The sequence below is a fragment of the Beta vulgaris genome, chromosome 2, assembly GCF_026745355.1.
Source record: "Beta vulgaris subsp. vulgaris cultivar EL10 chromosome 2, EL10.2, whole genome shotgun sequence".
In the NCBI taxonomy this organism is placed as follows: Eukaryota; Viridiplantae; Streptophyta; class Magnoliopsida; order Caryophyllales; family Amaranthaceae; genus Beta; species Beta vulgaris.
Genome location: NC_079203.1, coordinates 38,653,767 through 38,665,650, shown reverse-complemented (window position 1 = coordinate 38,665,650; position 11,884 = coordinate 38,653,767). Strand labels below are relative to the sequence as shown.

The following is an 11,884-nucleotide window of genomic DNA, read 5'->3' as shown; positions in this document are numbered from 1 at the left end:
GGTGAGAAGCAATTAATCCTAATAAAAATTACTAATAATAATGATAGTAATAATTAACAATAATTATAGTAGTGACTTGTTATAAGAGGTAACCAACAAGTTAAAAAATCATTCAACCTATTTTTGACTTAAATGATAGCAAAGTTGACTTATTTCTGGATAATCAAAAGGTCGACTTATTTTTGGCAGATGACGCAAAGGTTAGCTTATTAGAAGCAATTATTCCTAAGATTTTTGAGTCAATTATGAAGATTAAAAATTACAATATTCAAATTTATTCCATAAAAGCTATGTTCTTATGTATGTTTTTTTTTGCACTCCCTCCGGTTTTTATTAGTTTACCAGTTTCTTTTGCACAAAGTTTTAGGAGAAACAATGTTGTGGGACATAGAAGAAAAGAGAAAATATTATTTTATATTAAAGTTGAATGTATGTGTGATGGAAAGTTAGTAGTTCCATTACAAAAATAGAACCAAAAGAAATGAGTAAACTAATAAGAGATATCCCAAATAGGAATACATGTAAACTAATAAAAATTCGAGGTAATATGTTACATGCGAGAAATGCCTAAGGGAGTGTTTGGTTCATATGATTTTGGTATGAGGTATGAGTTTAGAATGAGGCAAACCCATACCTAGTATTTGTTTAATAATTTGATAGATTTAAAACCCATACCCCAAACCCATAAAGTATGGTGTTTAGAAACCCAAGAGGGGAGGTGAGTTTGGCTTATACTAATACTTCTAATTATTAAATAGAAGAAAAAATTTCATTATCAAATAAAATCGAACACATGATATTAGGTATAAAGTTCCAAACCTATACCACCTTGATTTCATTCCTGATGCCAAACCCATACCATTATATAAATCAAACACCCTCTAACTAGCGTGGAGGAACCAAAATATTTATGGTTGTAAATAAATAAAGTACATAATTATTTTTTTAAAAAAGAAATAAAACTTCATGTTATTTTCGAATTTTTTCCTTGAATAATGCAAAAGTGGGTTTTAATTCCCAAAATATGCCAAAAAAATAATAATTTCCTGCGTACCGTCCACGTAGGACGGCACGCGAGAAACTATATTTTTTTTGTTTTTGTCCACGAAAACCGTTACTCATAGTAGCAGTTTATTTTAAAGTAAACCGCTACTTTAAGTAGCGGTTTATACACATAGAACGCTATCTCAAGTAGCGGTTTATAAATATAAACGGTTTACCTGGGCAAAATGTTGCAAGCACATATCAAACTCTGGAGTTGGGGATTTCAGTAAACCGCTACTTGATTAATGAACAGTACTTGAAGTAGCGGTTTTACTTAAGTTGAAAAAAAAAAATTCTCGCGTGCCGTCCTACGTGAACGGTATGCAGGGAATTTTTTTTTCTTGAAAAAATTCTGTTATTTTCAAGACATACAGTTTAATTTTGAGCATTTGAACAATTATATATTCCCCAGTAACACAAATTCGGCCAAACTTTATTACGTGAGCTCGGGCGAAAAGGATAGAGGAAAAAGAAATACTCGCGAAATTTGTAACCCTAAACCCCGAAATTCCAATCGGGATTTCTGTAATTGCAAGGGAAATTTCATATCTCTCTACACATTACACATTACACATTACATATTACAGTCTACATTCATATCCATCCAAATATTCAAGCCACTCTTCGACGAAACAGATTGAAGGTTTCTTTCCACAATTCCAATAATTTGAAGGTTTGTTTAGCTAATTTCACTATGTATTGTAAGTTAGATTCAAATTTTGTAGTTTACAATTAAATATACGAGTAAGAATTCAGATTCTTTTTCTTAATCTTCATTTTATTCAATTGTATGCTAAACAAAGCAAGATTTTGGGGAACCCACTGAATCCCCCTTGTATACGTCCCCATTTTGTGGAAATGAATTCGATAAATCAAATTCCTACATTTTGTGGGAAGTAAAAGTTCTTAAGAAGTTCGACTTCCCCCATTTCGCTATCATTTTTGTCAACCAAACAACTCACTTACCTCGCGCTTCCTAGGATGTCCCACTTCCCATGTTTTCTTATGTCGGCCGAACAACCACTAAGCCTACGAACTGCTTAATTAAGCTCTAATAGTGAAAACAGATAATAATTGTTGATTTGGTGCTTACAGTATGCTAATTTACTAAGACTATGATGCAGGAGCTTAGCTCTCTGCCATTGTTTACTATATGAGAAGAGTATGCAGCTAGAATTCAGAATGGAAGAGAAGAGAAGATAGAATCGGACTTAAGATAAGAGAGAGAGATAGAAGGATAGAAAGTGAGAGATTAGGAGAAGAGGAGGTGTTTAATTTCTTTCATATCCTGCTATTACAACATTAGCAAGTATATATAGGCATTCTTCACAAGCAACTGAATACCTATAGCTCAATTCAGTTAGTTATAGCAACTAACAGAATTTGGCGCCAAACCTAACTAACTTTAGCTCAGTTGGCTAAATTAGTTACTAACAATAGTTTGACCCATATCAGACTAGTATTGTTTATTCATTATTTTCTTGTTAAGCAAATAAAAGTGAATTCCGATTTGTAATGGAGAAGTTGTTTTTTTCAGAATGACAATGCATTAGTTAGCTATTCAAATTGTATGATCATTTTGAATATTTGTGGAGGAGAAATAGTAAGGAGGAGAAATATAATTGGCGTGCTTAATCAGAATTTTCGGATCATAGACTCTTGGAGATATGAGCTTTTAGTTGAGAGCAAGATGAGTGCAAGAGGGTAAGGTTGAAAAATAGGGATAGATGGATGGTGCTAGTATGTGCTGATAATGAATAAGGCTTGGATGAGGCTCAGTACTTTCTATGTTATCCCTGATATTCTACGTAGAGAACTTTTTTATAAGGAATTTTTCTTTCATGGGGTGCTTTTTTTGAGTTTAATTGCTAGTTGCAACTTGCAAAAGTTGTGGCATATGTTGGCAATTACTCATACGTTGAGGTCTTACAATACATGATGTGCTGCAAGGTGTTCAGTTATTTGCTTTGTCCAGAAAGAAAAGAGGGGCTTGCTCTTCGTCTTGATTTATGAGAATTGCTATGACTTAAAATTATAAGCAGGACTCATTTTTAGGTATGCTAAGGTTTTTCAGTTTATTTTCAGCACGAATTTAAGAGCTTCTGAATGGAGGTGTCTAGGTTACATTTTTTCAGCTTAACAAGAACACTTGTAAAGGTATGCAATCAGGAGAAATGATAAACATCTAATTGCTAGATGTTTATAAACATCTAGCAGGGGTAAAATTGTCAATATACATGAAAAAAAGTTATCAGTCAAACAAAAAAGTAATCTCGAAAATTGGGCACTGTCAGAAAATTTCGATGCTAATATATATGATGTTCACGCTACTACAACTTGTGTTCGTGTAACTATAACTAGTGTTTATGCAACTAAAAATAGTGTTTATGTATAAACAGATGTTTCGTATTTTTTTAATTGGACACTGTCAGAAGATTCCGATGCTAATATACAGTGTTCATGCTACTAGAACTAGTGTCCGTGTAACTATAACTAGTGTTTATGCAACTCACACTAGTGTTTGTGTATAAACAGATAGTGTTCGTATTTTTTTTACATATCTAAATAAGAGATAGAGAAGAGTAAAATAAAAATATGATGAAATTATATCAAGATGGATGTCTATTTGTAGAGAATAAAAATATATGAATATTGGTATATTTTTTATTTTTTTCTAAAATATATTTTTTGAGATATACAAGTTTAAAAAGTTGGAAAAAGTAATTTGTTTGGATAAACAATATAGTGACATGTGTACCACTCACATGTTGCCACATTAATGTTAGATGTTTGGCAAACATCTAGCAATTAGATGTTTATCATTTCTCATGCAATCAGTGCATTGCAAGAAAGTGTAGATAGTGAAACCATTCTACATATATTAGATTTATAATGTAATGGCATTCGGAAAGTGATTAAGAAAAGAAATCTAAGGGCAAACAAATGAGGGACAATAACAAAACTATGGAAAACCCTCTCACTAGCTAATGGGGGAAATATCCCACCAAAGCTATCAATAATTATTCTACGTATATTAGTGACCCACACACAGAAACCCCGTGAATTATGATCTATTAATGGATAACTCTAATTTCGAAACCCTAAGTGTATATTAATCTCTCCTCATGTTCGAATGCCGATTGCCAATGTATGTAGAAATAGTCAAGATGACAAGATCCAAGGCCCCTTTATACAGTACAAGAGTCCTAACCCTTCTCCTAGAAACAATATTATAAACTCTTATCAAGATTTTAGAATATAAGTTGAGATAGGAAACTATTATATCTATCTCACTAGTACACTAATTAACTAATCCAGAAATAAATGATCTCCTAGAAAGTGAGAATCCTAACCTAACTTAAACTAGGAAACTCCATATTAAGGACGCAACAGTCACAAAATATGCGGGCTTAGCAGCATTTTTGCACGTCCGTGCTATACGCTGCATAGTTGTTCAATGCAATATATTTGAGTACTAGTACTAGGTGGTAAATAGCTTGCAGCCAGAAGGGGAAGAGCCCAAATGCAATGGGAAGGGGTCCAGCTCCTCCAAAATTTTAATCTTTCTTTTGTAATATCATAGTATATGGTACAAATGGGGGAGAAAAAGAAAACGTTTCTTGTTTTGTTGTTATGCTTCAATTTTATGATTAATGTAGGTCACAGTCACAAGTGAAACCTCGCCCTTCCTTGAATTCTCTTTCAAGTTTACACCTATGTTAGTTGGACCAGGGTACTTGGATGGGACATAGGTACATGTCCAATTGTTTAACTAGGCTATTTAATGAATAATTTCATATTTCTGGCCCAAAATGAAGTGTTTTAGTGCCCATACCCACATTGGATTGATGAGGATTTGACACAGGTACTTTAGTTTGAGTAATATAGGTTCCACTGGCATTAGAGTCAGCTCATTTGATAACCATTGAAGATTGACTTCTTGTTAGAACTATCATGGCTTACATGAGTGCTTGTAACATACTGTGTTAACATTAGGACTTAGGAGTATCATCGTTAGACAAGTATTTGCAGGGAACAATTAACTAATTGATATTCTCTTCTGAACGCATATCTGTTATTAGTGTTTCATTGATCTTGCATTAACTGTTTGTGAAAATTTTGCTTAGGTGCCTAAATTAATTTAAGAAATGACGAACGAGAAAGGATTCGCTGCTTAATTGTTGAACCTCATTGTAGAGAGAATGAGGGAAGCTGATGTGGGTCAACCAGCAGAAACATCTGGTTCTCGATGCACCAGATCACATTTACAAGCAGCAGCTGTGTGGACTGTACAAGATATGCGTATTCTTGTTAATGAAATTGCTGCTGTTGAAGGGGACTGTCAAAATGCCCTGTCAACTCATCAGAAGTGGACAATAATAGCAGAAACTTGTACTGCGCTGGGAGTAGTAAGAAATGCAAACCAGTGCCGCAGAAAGTGGGAATCCTTGGTTGCTGATTACAATCTTCTCAAGGAATGGAAATCAAACTCTGGGAGTGATTCTTACTGGTCTCTTAGATTTGAAAGGAGAAAAGAAGCTGGCCTTCCTTTGGATTTCGACAGAGACCTGTATAAAGCAATAGAGGATTTCATGAAGGCACCAGATAGAGCCGATACAGACCCAGAAAGTGATCCAGAAGCTAGAGACATTGATTTGCTTGATGCGGAGGAATCTGGTAAATATCAAATTCTTAGCAATCATGATTGGAGCTCCTTTGTTAGTATAATGAGAACTTATGTGACATGCAAAGCTTCTGCCATTTCTTTCCTTTATGTCATTTTTTCTTCCAATATACTTTGTGAAGTATTTAAATGAACCGACCCAAATTATTGGACTTTGAACACAATTTTTAATGACCTGAATCGAAAATGACCTGACTGGAACAACCTAACGATTTAAATTCGGGAAGAAGTATAGCGGACCTGGAAACCATCTGAATGTGACCTGAAATTTTGTGTTTTGAACAAGTTTTTGATTTTTTTTAGAGTTTTTTGTCAGAAACAACCTTTTAAAAGTGCCATTTTGTCAAAAACAACCTTATAAAATTTTTTTTGTGACAAACAACCTTTAAATGGGTTTCTTGTCAGATCAGACCCTTCGACCATTTTCCGGCATTGACTTGATTTTTCCGGCCAAGACTTGATTTTCCGGCGAAGACTTTTTTTTACCCCTTCACTCTCTTTTTCCTCCAATTTCTTATGCAAACCATTATCTCTCCTCTCTTTCACTTCCTTCCTTAACCCCTCATTCTCTCACGCATCATCCTCTCGCCTCTTCTTCTCTCCTCCACCTCGCTGAACAGTGCCACTGAACACCGCCATTGCTGCTATCCCTTTCCTTCTCTCCAAATTGTTGCTCTGTTCTGTCTCCACTCTTATTGTTAATGGCAACAAGCTTGTGGGGAGGGGGATTTTCTTAGGTTAGCAACATTGGAGGGCCATGGTTTCTTACTAGTTAATGGCAACAAGCTAATTTTTTTGTGCAACATGGTGAAATGAGAGAAAAGATGAAATGGCAAGTTCACAAGAGATTCAAATGGGGATGACATTTGAAAGAGAGGAGAGAGAGAATGGTTTCTTTAGGTTTGAAATAGGGGACTCTTCCCTAGGCTTCCGGCCACTGCGATGTGGTGGCTTCTTGTGCGAAGGAGAAGGCGAGAGGTGAGGATGGAGGAGAGAATGGGGTGAGATGGAGGATGGAGAATGGGGTGAGGCTGGAGGTTGGGGTGGGGTTGGGAGAAAATTGGAGGGAAAAAGAAGGGAAAGGGTAAAAGAAAAAAGTCTTCGCCGGAAAAATCTAGTCAATGCCGGAAAATGGTCAATGGGTCTGATCTGACAAGAAAATCGCATTTAAAGGTTGTTTCTCACAAAAAAAATTTTATAAGGTTGTTTCTGACAAAATGACACTTTTAAAAGGTTGTTTCTGACAAAAAACCCTTTTTTTTAAGATATGAAGTTGAAATAACTGATAATGCAAAGTACAAACCGGCTTGATTGACCTATTTAACCGGTGTCGACTAGTGTTCTCTCTCAATTCTTCTCCATGGCTCATTTGCACCTTGCACAATATCTAAACCAAATCTTGAGGGGTAATTTGTGTTGTATATCAGTATGTAGCCTTCTATCGAAATTTTACTGAGTTTGTAACACTAATGTTTTATGTTGACCCAATGAATGGTGCCGTAACAGTGCTCATCCCCCCCCCCTCCCCTCATGACATAAGTTTCGGGATTGACCCCCATAAATAAGCAGGCTTCCTGTACCACTTCCTTGCTACCTGATTCAAAAGGGGTATATTGACCTGAAATTCTACCATTTTTTTGGTGATTACCTCGGAAGACTATTTCCTGCCAAATAATCCAACTCTTGTCAATCAAAATTGGTCTCCATGTAAGAGTTTTGTCACCTGTTTGGTTTCTGGCTCTCATGACTCATATGCTGATGTCGCTATTGTTTTGTTTTAGGCCCCAAACCCAAAAGGCGAAGACGTTGGTCAGTCCCTCAGAAATGGTTAGCTGAAGAAAGGAAAGAGATTGTGTTAGAGGCGGAGCCTGTGAAGCTAGAGCCTCCAGTTGTTGAAAACTTGGAACAAATCTTGGCTGCAAAACTTATGGAGAACACAGAACTGATTGATGCCATACTTGCAGGAAATTTTAATGAAATTATAGATGAAGATTTAACTCATGGAGATGAGGAGGCCTTAAAGATCGAAAGGGTGAGACATAAAGCTGATAAGCTTGTTGCATGCCTCGGAGATCTTGCCAATAATCTGGAACACCTTTGTGGCGTTGTTGAGAAACGCTAACAAAGCACCTCTGACCTCTGTATTTCAGTGCTAACTGACTAAGGCTCCGTTTGGTAGGGCGTAAAACATTTTCAGTGTAAAATGATTTTCATGGAAAACAATTTACAATGGAAAACACAATTCCAAAATTAGTTTTCCGTTGTTTGGTTCGATATAAGAAAAATGATGAAATGAAAAGGAAAGTAAGGAGGTAGTGAGAAGAGTGTACAAGAGAGAGAAGGAAAATAGTTTTCCCTTCATTTTGAAAGGAAAATGGTTTTCCATCATTGGGAGAGTAATTTTACCCAAGGGAAAATGGTTTTACACTCTTTGCCAACCAAACAATGTAAAACTAAAAATAGAGGAAAACAGTTTTCCGGGAAAACGTTTTACGCCCTACCAAACGGAGCCTAAATCTTGTAGGTTTAGAGACCTTATTGATAATGGTAAAGCAATTTTGTTGGCAGATGTTTCTAATTTTTGGTATCTAGTTGTATAGGACTTGGTCATATTTGGCTTTTGTACCTAAAGTTAAAAAGTGTGCCAATTTTACATGTAGATTTGTGAAAGAGTTCTGATGTTGAAAAACATTTCTCCATTTTCTAACTAGTGTATGCATTAGATATTAAGGCATTATTCTAGTCTTGAGAAATTTGCGTCAAATATCAAATAAAACGGGAGTTCATTGCTAGTTAAACTTGGAACTATTAGGGTAGTCTTTTGTCAAGGAGAGGTCATAGTTATACTTCATGAATCAAACTAGAGGCATGTTCTAGAAAAGTCTGATAACCTCTTATTTGCTTCTCTAAAAAAAAAGAAAAAAAAGAAGTAAACGAGTGAGATAGTGAGGCTGCTCTATCAGCAAAAATAACGAGGGTGAGAATGTTTTCTAAAAAACACGACTCTGCTGGGGATCGAACCCAGAATCTCTGGTTCCGTAGACCAGCGCCTTATCCATTGGGCCACAGAGTCAACTTGATAATATTAATATTTCTATGACGGTCTTATTCGTTCAAAATAACGGTAGTGCTATCACAAACTCCATATCTTTCAAAAATACTACTGCTATCTTTGATACTAGCTTTTATTTTGAGCAATAAAACTTGTGCACTGTCTGTCTGATTTAATTTAAGAGGATTTTTTTTTAAAAAATCTTGCTTGTTAACTGGGAAGTGGGAACAGTTGGTCCATATACTTATTTGCCACTTAAATCGGTGAAGAGTAATTTTTCTCCTTTTCTAAATGTTCACACTTTGAGTTTCAATTATATTTGAAATGAAAATTTAAAATTTTCATACACAATTGATTTTGCATGAAATGGTCATTTTAATTTTTCTCCTTTTCTGAATTTTAACACTTTGAGTTTCAATTATATTTGAAATGAAATTTTAAGTTTTTCATACACAATCTGATTTCACATGATATGGCATTTTAATTTTTTTCTCCTTTTATAAATTTTAACACTTTGAATTTCAATTATATTTGAAATGAAATTTTAGAATTTTCATACACAATATGATTTCGCATGAATTGGTTTTCGCAAATTAATGTAATTTTTTTTTTCTGAAAATGGATTTTAATTTTGCAAAAGTTGTTCGCAAAAAGGTTTGATATTGTTTGTTTTTCAAAATTTATTTTGAACATGGATATTTTGCAAAAGTTTTGGGCAAAAATTTTATATTGGAAGTTTTAGAAAAAAGAACTAAATTTGTAACTTTTTCATCAGTGTCATAAATGAATCAAATTTCATACACATCTTATTTTCTAATTTTATATGAAAATGAATCAAATTTAAGTCTAATTATATAAAAGCCCTCTTCAACTAATTGTTATATCTCCATTTTTTCAACTACATAACAGTCGACTAATGTGAAATAACTTTGAAGATTAAAAGAATTATGTACCTGTTTGAAAGTTCGCAAATCGCTGATGGACGAATGTGTGATATCACTGTCAAAATCTTATGTTTTTCTCAGATTTGTGTTTATAGGTAATTTTAATGAGTATGTAATTGTGAATGGTTATTGAGAACAATGATTTGTAAGTGAATTTTGTGAATGTTTTGGTATGTATTGACGTCCTAGTATATTAGTTTTAGTTTGTAAGTTAATTTTTAGTTTTTGTAAAAATTTCCTGATCATTTGAGTGATTTGCGTGATCTTTGCAACATGATTTTCTCAAGTCTATGAGTGATTTGTAAAGTTTCCTCATATAAGTGATTTCTGAGTGATTGTTGAAAATTAATTTTCGGTGGCTTTGTTTGACCCCCCATGTTGGTATTGAGATTCCTTTTGTAATTTAGAAAGGAAGGGGGGGGGGGGGTAAAATAATCAGTTCAAAAGAGGACACCGTTGCTCCCCCCTTCCCTTATGTAATAGAGATTTACCTTAACTAGCATTATAAATCACCCCTCCATCTCCATCTTAATTTTCCTAAAACTGATGTTTGAGTAATGATAAATAACTTTTTTTTTGTCCACAATTTTCTTCACCATAAATTTCACTAATGATATATAAAAATAAAACATCATCTTATGCAATTTGTTAGATGAAATTTAATGTGTAATGCAAAATAGGAACATAAATATCTTTTTGTTACTGTATACTTTCTTTCTAAATGGTAAGGAGAATTCCATTACAAAAAGAGGGAGATCTTTCTTGCAATGATTGAAAATCGAACCCCCTGTCGTAGAAGTAAATGAAGATATTACAACCACTAAGTCAATCTCGATTCTCTATTTGTTATTGTATATCAGATACGACAAAAAAACAATGAAGAAGATGAAGATATATAAGTCGAAAGGAGTAGATATTGGTACATTTGAGAAATATACTTGGTCAATTATACTTTGTTTGTTTTATCTTAATTGCACCCCATTTGAGAATTCACGATTGTCAAGACACTTATTTAAACGTTAATATTTCTAATTGTGTAAAGTAAAAACTATAAAGTTTTTATATCTAGCATCTAACAAAATCCCACTAAACTATGTTTTTTCTTATATAATAATACAAGATAGCTAAACAAAGTTGGTTGATAAATAGTGCTAAAAATGAAATGATGCAATAAAAAAGGGTTAATTGGCTAGAACAACACGAACTATGCATAGAGTATATTGAGTAGCACGAACTATGCATAAAGTATATTGAGTAGCACGAACTATGCATAAAGTATATTGAGCAGCACAACCTTTGACGGATATAGTGCATAACACGAACTTTAATACGAGGTGCAACCAATAGCATAAATGTGACCGGAGCACGGAGATTCCATCGTAGTTATAGAATCTTCATTATTTTATTAGTTTCTTTTCATCTTCCTTTTGTTGCCTCTCTCTTCTTCTTTTTTTCCTTTATTTTTCCCTCTATCTTCTTCATCCCTCTCAATCCTTTGTATTCCTCCTTCCCCACCCACCGGAAAACCTTCCTTCCCCCACCCTATCCACGAAAAACTACCACTTTCTTTCCCCACCCCAACACCAACCAATTTCCTTTCCCACCCTCGACACCAACCCCATTTCATTCCCCAGTCCCCCGAAAGGTCGAAACCACCCATACCCAACAAACCCTCTGTAAAAATTCTCTTTCTCCCTCCTCCCCAACTCTTATCCACTAGAAAAATCTACCCGCCCACCACAAAACCCCACCCTTTCACCCCTTTCCACTTACTCTTCCTCACCATCATCATCACCACACTAGTCATATCAGAATCTAACCTTTCGACCATCTAAAATTATAGTTGGGTTTGTCGGGTAGGGGTGGTCTTCGAGCTGGGAAGGGGAAAGGAAGGGGATTGGTGTCGGGGTGGGAAACGGAAAGTGGTAGTTCTGGTGGGTAGGGTGGGGGAGGGGAGGTTTTCAGGTGGGTGAGGGAGGAGAAATAGAGAGGACGTTGAGAGAAAAGAAGAGAGAGGAAAAAAAGGAAAAGAGAAAGTTTATAGGGAGAAATAATAAAAGAATGAAAATTCCATAATTACGGTGGAATCTCCGTACTCGCTCGGTCACATTTATGTTATTGTTTGCACCTCGTATTAAAGTTCATGCTACGCACTACACC

The 11,884-nt window shown here is 34.9% G+C and overlaps 1 protein-coding gene and 1 non-coding gene across 2 annotated transcripts; one reads left to right on the top strand and one right to left on the bottom strand.

Annotated features, from left to right (window-relative positions):
• The first annotated feature begins 1,457 nt into the window (after nucleotides 1-1,457).
• On the top strand, nucleotides 1,458-8,518 carry LOC104886717 (hypothetical protein). Its single transcript, XM_048639031.2, has 4 exons — nucleotides 1,458-1,717; nucleotides 5,172-5,721; nucleotides 7,510-7,888; nucleotides 8,240-8,518. The coding sequence occupies exons 2-3, from the start codon at nucleotides 5,247-5,249 to the stop codon at nucleotides 7,848-7,850; spliced, it is 816 nt and encodes a 271-aa protein (XP_048494988.1). The 5' UTR covers nucleotides 1,458-1,717; nucleotides 5,172-5,246; the 3' UTR covers nucleotides 7,851-7,888; nucleotides 8,240-8,518.
• A 210-nt stretch (nucleotides 8,519-8,728) lies between these two features.
• On the bottom strand, nucleotides 8,729-8,801 carry TRNAR-ACG (transfer RNA arginine (anticodon ACG)). Its single transcript has one exon. It is a non-coding gene; the product is annotated as a tRNA-Arg (tRNA).
• Between the last annotated feature and the right edge of the window lie 3,083 nt (nucleotides 8,802-11,884).

Excerpts from the sequence above, each read along its gene's own strand:
- LOC104886717 (XM_048639031.2), top strand. The coding sequence starts at position 5,247 with ATGAGGGAAGCTGATGTGGGTCAACCAGCAGAAACATCTGGTTCTCGA. Across the intron at positions 5,722-7,509 it reads GCTTGATGCGGAGGAATCTG|GCCCCAAACCCAAAAGGCGA; the intron begins GTAAATATCAAA and ends GTTTTGTTTTAG.